The sequence below is a fragment of the Sceloporus occidentalis genome, unplaced genomic scaffold, assembly GCF_023333645.1.
Source record: "Sceloporus occidentalis isolate IW3139 unplaced genomic scaffold, rSceOcc1.0.p SCAF_3, whole genome shotgun sequence".
Lineage (NCBI taxonomy): Eukaryota > Metazoa > Chordata > Lepidosauria > Squamata > Phrynosomatidae > Sceloporus > Sceloporus occidentalis.
Window position 1 is genome coordinate 245,545,718 of NW_028316983.1, and position 8,222 is coordinate 245,553,939.

The 8,222-nt window shown below is 44.8% G+C and overlaps 1 protein-coding gene across 1 annotated transcript; it reads right to left on the reverse strand.

Annotated features, from left to right (window-relative positions):
* Positions 1-1,610: 1,610 nt before the first annotated feature.
* ARC (activity regulated cytoskeleton associated protein) lies at positions 1,611-7,904 on the reverse strand. The gene is made up of 3 exons (XM_089518064.1): positions 4,731-7,904; positions 3,775-3,940; positions 1,611-3,351 (listed from the first exon to the last, which is right to left on the reverse strand). Exon 1 carries the CDS (start codon positions 7,490-7,492, stop codon positions 6,263-6,265), a length of 1,230 nt encoding a protein of 409 aa, XP_089374190.1. The 5' UTR covers positions 7,493-7,904; the 3' UTR covers positions 1,611-3,351; positions 3,775-3,940; positions 4,731-6,262.
* Between the last annotated feature and the right edge of the window lie 318 nt (positions 7,905-8,222).

Sequence of the window (8,222 nt, forward strand, 5' to 3'; positions counted from 1 at the left end):
ACTACAATGCACAGTATAGGATGTGCAACCTCACTGCACAATACAGAATGCACAACCACAGTGCATGATACCCAGTGCCCAGCTCACAAGGTAAAACGGCAAAGCATGATATATTATGTGCACTCACAATGCAGTATATGCAATGCACAGCCTCAATGCACTTTGTATAAGGTGCAACTGCAAAGCACAATGTGCAACCAGAACATGCAATGCATAATGCACAACTGCAACAACCAAATCACAGAATTCCTAGGTGGGTGGAGGGCAGGGAGTGTCCTCATTTCTCTGAAGATGCCAGCCACAGATGCAGACAAAATGTCAGGAATAAATTCTCCCACAACATGGCCACATGGCCCAAAACTCCCACAAAAACTATGAATTCTTCATTGTTACATGTGACAGTGAAATATCTGAAGATCTACTACCCTAATCCATTGTCTCTGATGAAACTAATGAACTTCTTGACAGCAAGAACTGTTCAAATAGTGGAATGCTGGAGTGTGGTGGCGTCTCCTTCTTTGGAGATTTTTAAACAGAGTTTGGATGTCCATCTGTCAGGAGTGCTTTGATGGTGTCTTCCTGCATGGCAGAATGGGTTGGACTGAATAGCCCTTGAGGATCTCTTCCAACTCTGGGATTCTATGATTCTATGATACCCATGTGGCCTAGTGGTTTGAATGCTGGACTTTGACTTTGGAGACTGGGTTCAATTCCCAGCTCAGCCTTAAAAGCCACTGGGTGACCGTGGGCACGTCACATGCTCTCATCCTCAGGGGAAGGCAATGGCAAACCCCCTCCGAACAAATCTTTCCAAGAACCCCCCCCCCCCGATAGGTTTACCTTAGGTCCACCATAAGTCAGAAACTATTTGAAGGCACACAACAACAACAAATTATACATATTGCCATCCACCTGATCCTTTTCATTGGAAGTATTGAACCCAGGACTTTTGGCATTCCAAGTGTGTGCTCCTCCACTGTGTGTGTTCTCTCACCATTCCCATGGGTCATTTCCCTTTAAGTCATCTAGGGTCCAAAGAACATGGCAGAAATAATCCACTTTAAGACTGTTTTAACTGTCTTGGCTCGATGCTAGGGAATTCTGGGAACTGTAGTTTTGTGAGACATTTAGCCTTCTCTGCTAGGGAGCTCTGGTGCCACAATAAACTACAATTCCCAAGATTCCTTAGCCCTGAGCAAGGGCACTTCGAGTGCTCTTGAACTGGATTATTTTTGCAGTGTGTTTTGGACCCCATTATAGCAGAATTCCATAGCATTAAGCCATGGCAGATAAAGTGGTCTTAGACTATATTATTAGCCCTGCTGGCTACCAATGACCCCTATGCTGTACTACAGCTCTCTTGTAGAGAGTTTGAAACACCTCATTTAAACTACCAATCCCAGGATTCCATATGATGTAGTCATGGCTGTTAAAATGGCACCAAAGTGATATAATCATGTAAGATGAAAGAGACCCTCCCTGCATAGATGGAGAAGCAAACTAGATTCAAACCTGTCATATATGACATTGGCGTTTCATGCCATAAGCCATGCCACACACAATAGGCCATATTTGTTGTGGATAGAAATGAATGTGAGACAGGAGTATGCTTATTTTGTGCATCTATTGCAATATTTTATTGTAGAAATCTAGAAAAGCAAAAATGCCCTTGCTATGAACAGACTTTTGCTACAATTGCTTGCAAGTGAAGAATAACATTTTGTTTAAAACTATAGCGGCGGCTGACACAGCCTCGGATGAGTCACCACCAATGTGATAACATGAGGAGTCAGTGGCTTCATACAATACAAGTGATCTGAGCATACAAGAAAGAAAGAAAGAAAGAAAGAAAGAAAGAAAGAAAGAAAGAAAGAAAGCCCCCACCCAAGTCTAGATAGCAAGAAAATTCATAATGAATCAGTAGTTCTACTTTCTGTACAACCCACAATAAACTGAGGAGACCCAGTCATAAAAACTAGAATTAGAAAGCAGCTTTGTTGGAGAACTGCTATGCAAAGGATCAGGAGAGATGTTTTTGGTTTCACAGATACAACACATACACTCATGCCTTTCAATATGGTTCTCCCACATTTGTCAGCGAGAACTGATGATATATGAACAAAAGTGCTACAGAAAAAGCTCCTGCTGGTTAGAAGCAATTGATATTGTCGCGATCCAGCAATTGAATTGGCCAGCTGTTCAAAGACTTATGATCGCATGTTGTTGCTATTCCAAGTAATGTTTGTAGATAGCAAGGAATGAAAGAGGCCAGCATGGATATTGAGGCTGAAAATCTAGCAGTTTTTCCAAAGTTTCAATGATATCCATTTTTTAAAAAAGTTAACATAACTGTCCTATCCCTAAATATTCTTCTTTTGATGGCTCAAGGTGCATCACGTCTCCTCAGCTCTGAGTTGGAAAAAATGACCAAACACACCAGACGTTGAAGAGATGGTATGATGTGGCACGTTGACATTCGTATACAGTCACACCTAATGTAGAGCAATGTAGGTTTGGAAGAAATGAAGAAAATAAAATCCCAAACCATCTCCAATCCAACCTGTTTGACAGGTGGAACATGAAGTGAAATCGATTTGAACATCAAAAACACTATCTGGTAAATGCATACTGCATACAGTGGTTTACATGTTTATGCTTCCTTAGTTTAGCCCTATAAACAAAAAAGGAATATCACATAAGCCAAAAGAAAATGTCTCCTTGTGGCACTGTGACCAATGTGAAAAGACAGCTGTGACCCATTCATCGTGAATGATCACCAGCTATCTTGTGACTATTGGACCCATCTCTGTAGTTCAGCCAAACACCTTTAATTTCAAGATGTTGTTTCTGAAGAAATGAAAAAGCATTTAACTTCAGTTGGTCAAACCTCATGAGCAATAGGGCCACCAAGACATATTAACTGACCTCTTGGATCAACTAAGCAGGCTATAGATTTTTAGCTTGAGCTCACTCTCCCCAATTCCTCACCCTTGTCCCCAATTCCAATCATTTTCTCATCCCCAGTGAAACTCTGCATTCAACACCTGAAGAACTTCAACCTCCCTTGACATCCCCAGCCACAGAGTTCATATTGCTGTAGTAGTCATTTTGAGACATTGCTTGCTTCTCTCCTGGGTATGGTCCATTGAATGTCCATTTTTGTTCTGCTGGCTGCATCCGTGGGACCTTTCTGGCCTCAAGAGTTGTAGCAGCTGCCCACATCTGCCACTTCTCTCCATATTTCTGAAAGCTGCACTTTCACAACTGAATGCATCTTCTCAGCACATGGTGGAAGTGTGGAGTCAGACAAACAAAGAGATGGCTTCATAGTTGCAGAAAGAAATGAACATCCTACAATAAAAGAATGAAGCAAAGATTAGATGGTGGATTAAGGAAAGAAGAAGACTAGAATAGATAGCCTAAAGCCTGGGAAAGTTGTGACAAGTAATTTCCACATGAATAGAACCTTGGAGTTCTTGGAGTACATTAGAAAGAGAGGCAATCTAGAGGTGACATCTTTAATATTTGGAAGGGATATCACAGGGTCAGAGCCCATTCCTGACATTCCCCTGAAAACTCAATCCTCCTCCTTAGGGACCTCTCCCCAAATGGAGAAACTCTAGCATCTCTTCTCCAACATGATGTTCCACCAAGGTGGAACCTAAATGTTTTCTTCCATTGGGAAGGATTTTTAATAAGTACAGTGGGCATTCAGAGCTAGCATCTCATAGCAGGGGCCAGGATGTAGCCATGCAAGCCAAGAAAGCTCATTACCTTCTCCAGGCAATCTCTCTGTAGGGGCTGCAGAAGCCTTTGGATTCTGACGTCCATCCAGCCCTGGTGCATGCTGGGTTGTTTTCTGAGGCTCCTCTCCATATTCATCTCTGCTCCACATGTGATTCAGGAAGTGCTTAGTTCGCAGCTGTTCTCGAATGAGTCACTGCAAGAAAAAAGCAGGTCATACACTGTGAGCTGGTCTTGCTTCCGAGACACACAATGTCTTGCATTTTAGCACTGTTTACTTTTCTGTCTGAGCAACCTCAAATTCCAGTTTCTGCTGTCACAGTAGAGAATGCACTATGATGCACAGAGACCGAGTTGCTGCCTACCTGTGCCCACTGGCCCAATTCTCTCATGTCTTGATTTTGGCAGCCAGAGAACAACATGTAAACAAATGGAAATGACTAACTCTTCCTTCATTTACAGCATTTATTGTAAAATCTTTCTTGGGTCTGGGGGAGTGAAGGAAGAGAAGGGACATGAGGACTCTGGACCTCTTTAGACTGGAGTACTCAATGACAGCTACCATCTACCCAGTCCTCTGGTGAGCGAATGATGAAGTGTTCTCAAGTTATACTGTTGTCCCAGCTCTAACTAGTAAAGTTGTAGCTAGACAATCTCTAGGAACTCTCCCAGCTCTATTTTCTCTTAACTCTGAGAAGAGTGGCAGTAGGGGTTTGGGCCATTCTTTCCTTATGCCTTCCCCAACCCACATCAATCTTGATTTTAACAAATCTCTTTTGCTAATTTATCAATGGGCCAACAATGGAGAGGGCATCTCCAGTTTCCCTGACTACCATCTCTTCCCTGCCAGTTCTCAGCCTCTAAAATAATACCCTCTGACTCTGAGGATTTTGCTCAATCTTGCAAGGACTAAACTTGGGAATTATATTCATCCATCACCATTTACAACTGTCAACAGGAGATAGGCCAAGGAGGAGTAATCTTACCTGTAGCCTAGGGAAAGGAGTCACATCCCAGAGGCTCTCAGGACAATTTGCACACAGTGGTTCTTCATTGCTTCTCTTACGGCAAAGGGAGCAGAAGCTGTCTTCAGGCATGTTTTCTCTTCTATTACTTTCTTTCTTTCACCTCTTCTGGTTGGTCAATGCTCCTAGTCATATATGCAGTGACTAGTCCAACAACCTGAGTGGCAGCAAAAGCTTCTTTCCTGCAGTTCTAGAACTCTAGAGGGCGCAGAATTTCTGTGCTACAAACTTTTGCTTCAGTTCCCTCTTTCTCTTTCTCTCACTCTCTCTCCAGCTAAGTTTTTTAAAGTTGCTGGCCTTTCACTTTTCAGCATCAAGGAACGCAATGAGACCCGAGGTTTCTTCAAGCACTCATTTCTAAAATCAGTCTGATTATGAGGGGAAAATCTATCAGCTCAGCTAGCACGGCACTGAAGATATCGCAGCATTGATAGCTCACTAAAGTGTCCAGTTTGTCTTTCAAGCAAGAAAGTAGGAGAGCATGAATGCAGTGTCTCTGTTGTCTTGAGGCAGAGATGTGGACAGCTTCACATCTGAATTCAAGCTGTGTTTGTATATCCCACCCACCCTGCTTTAACATAATTTAGGAGTATAACTCTGGTATAGCTTTGGAGTGCAATCTTGAGTCACTCGAGATAACTGATAGCATATTCCCTTTTCCTGCTAGTGATCTAGCCACAAGGAAAGAACATCTTAGCGCCCTAATGAGTGAGCAAAGTAGGTATCCCACCCTGGCTAACCCCTCTTCTCCTAAAGTCTAGAAGGTAGGGAAGTAAATAACCTAGGTCTAGCTCTCATCCATTGTTGAATGTATAGCGAAAATGGCTTTTCTGGAACTGAAAGCCCTGAATAATCAGGTCAGAGCCCAAGACCCACTTGGAGTAGGGAGAGAGCAGGCATTGGGTTAATTTCATGGCTGAAACTCCTGGTGAGCTTCTGGAGGCAACTTGCAAAAAGTCCTCCAGTCTTTTAGGATCTCACACTATAAGCTGGAGGAAATGGAAGGAAAGCAGAAACCAGTGGCTTTCCAGAGAGTTAGCCCATTGATTAATACAGAGGTAAGCAATAAGCATTTGGAATAGATTCCTGAAAGCAAGGGAGAATGCCTGGGAGGAAAAGCATGTTGAAGGACAGGACTGGTTATAAGTAGGAAGAATCCTCTATTGTGCCTCTTTAATTCCCTTGGCAACCAATGCCAAAAGGAAGGTAGCCAGTTCTGCCACAGAGAATGAACTGGTTGCCTTTGTAATGGCTTTAAAAAAATATCATCAAAATAGCCATTAGTACTCCAGTTTGTATCACCTTTGAGTGATTCAGGCAAACCATGTTCTCCACATGGTCCACCTCAAAGAATAGGCAATTCTCCTTCTATCGGCCATTGGACTGAGAATATCATCAGACCATTCATGGCTGAAAGTTTCTGCTGATAGGAAACAATCATCCTAAGTAAGCCTCCAGCTCCCATCTGGATCATTTTTGTCTCCTTACACAGCTCATATCACTGTGGTTGGTGGGACAGAAATCTCTGGCTGAGTCCTGTCACTCGCTGCAGGACTAGAAGTGGTGGAAGGAGGCAAAATTTCCACTGAATCTCCTAGCTGGTGGTCTGGGGTCCTTTGAGGACTGGGGTCCTCAGAGTTATCCATGTTGCCCTCAACTTCCTTCCCTCTCTGGATCAGCTGTTCTAAAGTTTTAGGGTAGGGATGGCTAAGGAAACGCTTGAGTTTGGGTTGGAGGGTCCCTACCACATACTGGATGACCTCCTCCTCCTCAGCCTCAACATAGAGGGTCTGATAGAGGTCCCTCTTTCTCCAGAGGAACTGGTCTAAGGGCTCCCCTTCCTTCTGAGGGAGATCCAGTTCCCTCTTGATAGCATCCCTTGTCAGGGTGCCCTCACTATACTGAAGGAACTCTTTCTTGAACTCCAGCCAGTTCTTGACAGAGTCCTGCTTGTATTCCCACCACTTTTTAGCAGGGCCATTCATGTGGTTTTGAATCTGAGAGAGCCAGTATTCCTCAGTCCCACCTACCTGCTTCAAGTAATCCTCCAGGTGAGTGAGAAACTCCCTGGGGTCCTCAAAAATCTGGGTCTCCACTGGAGAAGGTGGTGTATCATCTGGGGCAGTGATCCACTGATAGGATTCATGAGGTTGAGGCACCACAGGGATGTCCCCTGTTGGAGGTGGTGTCAGGGCATACATCTGACTCATATCTAGGGCATAATCATAAATCTCCCCTTCACTAGGCCTGATCTCAGGGCCTCCTACCCCAACAGAGACAGTTTGCCTGGAATTATCCCCATGGCAGTACTTCCCCCCGCCAGACTCTAGACGGTCAGCCCATTTCTCCAGGCGGAAAAAAACTTCCTTCCACACATTCATCTCCCTCTTGACCCACCTCTCCAAATGGGCAATGGTCTCCTGACACCTAGATAAGCAGGCCTTGATGGATTTCTTCCACCGCTGGTTCTCAGCAGCTGAGGGGACATGGTCCTCCAGGTTGTTCTCCAATTTCCCCACTGATTTCTGCAGGCCTTTCAGTTCCCGCTCCACCTGTTTCGACACCTCGGTTAAGAGGTGCCGGTGGGTTCTCCTGACATGCTCCAACATCTCTGCCCTGCACTTTCCTATCTGAAGGATGACATTGGGCTTGTTGTTGTTGACCACCCCACGGTGGCCCTGGAAAGAGTGGATATTCCCGTGATTGAAGTTCTCCAACTGCATAGTTGCTAGCTCTGCAGCTATAGCCTAACTGTACCTTCACCCTTTTTAAGCGACCCCTTTGCCACCAACCTGTCCTGAAGAGAACTACCTATTTCCCTCTACAAAACCACAAACACAACTGAATCAGAAATCAACCCAGAAAGAGTCGCCGTCTGGGTCCACTTGCGCTACAGCCGTCCAAGTCCAGGAGAAACAAACAAATGAAGAAAGTTGTCAGGTCTGGGTCCGTTGGTTGCCCGTTGCCACTGATCCCTGACCCTGGCAGGTTGTGTTCCTCCTTGAGAAGATGCAAAGCCGCAAACTCTTGCCAGTGCCTCTGCCAATGCTGTTTTCTGCCTTTCCTTTCTTCTGCGAACTTCCCAATCACAAGGGCTCTGAATCTCTGGGAGCTGCAAAGCAGAGAGAGCTATTCGGCTTCTCTCTGTGATCTGTCACTTGCTCAGATGGGTACCAATACTTATACTCCATGCAGCTCCCTCTGTGGGTGTAGCCAGTCCTCTTTGCTCATTGCCAGCTGGCTCCTGATTGGCTGGGAAAGATTCAGTAGAAAACATAGCTCCTGGCAAATCTCCCTGCCTCCCCCATCCTTTTGCTTTGCCCACCCCCTCCCACACAGCTCCAGACTTGAGGCGAGAAGCACTTTTAAAGGTTCTGCAGACAGTTGGATGGATGGATGAGTAATTCTTACCTTTTCTCTCCCCCTACCACCAGCATGACAGTCCCCTCACCT

Coding starts and splice junctions, on each gene's coding strand:
- ARC (XM_089518064.1), bottom strand. CDS start 7,492: ATGCAGTTGGAGAACTTCAATCACGGGAATATCCACTCTTTCCAGGGC.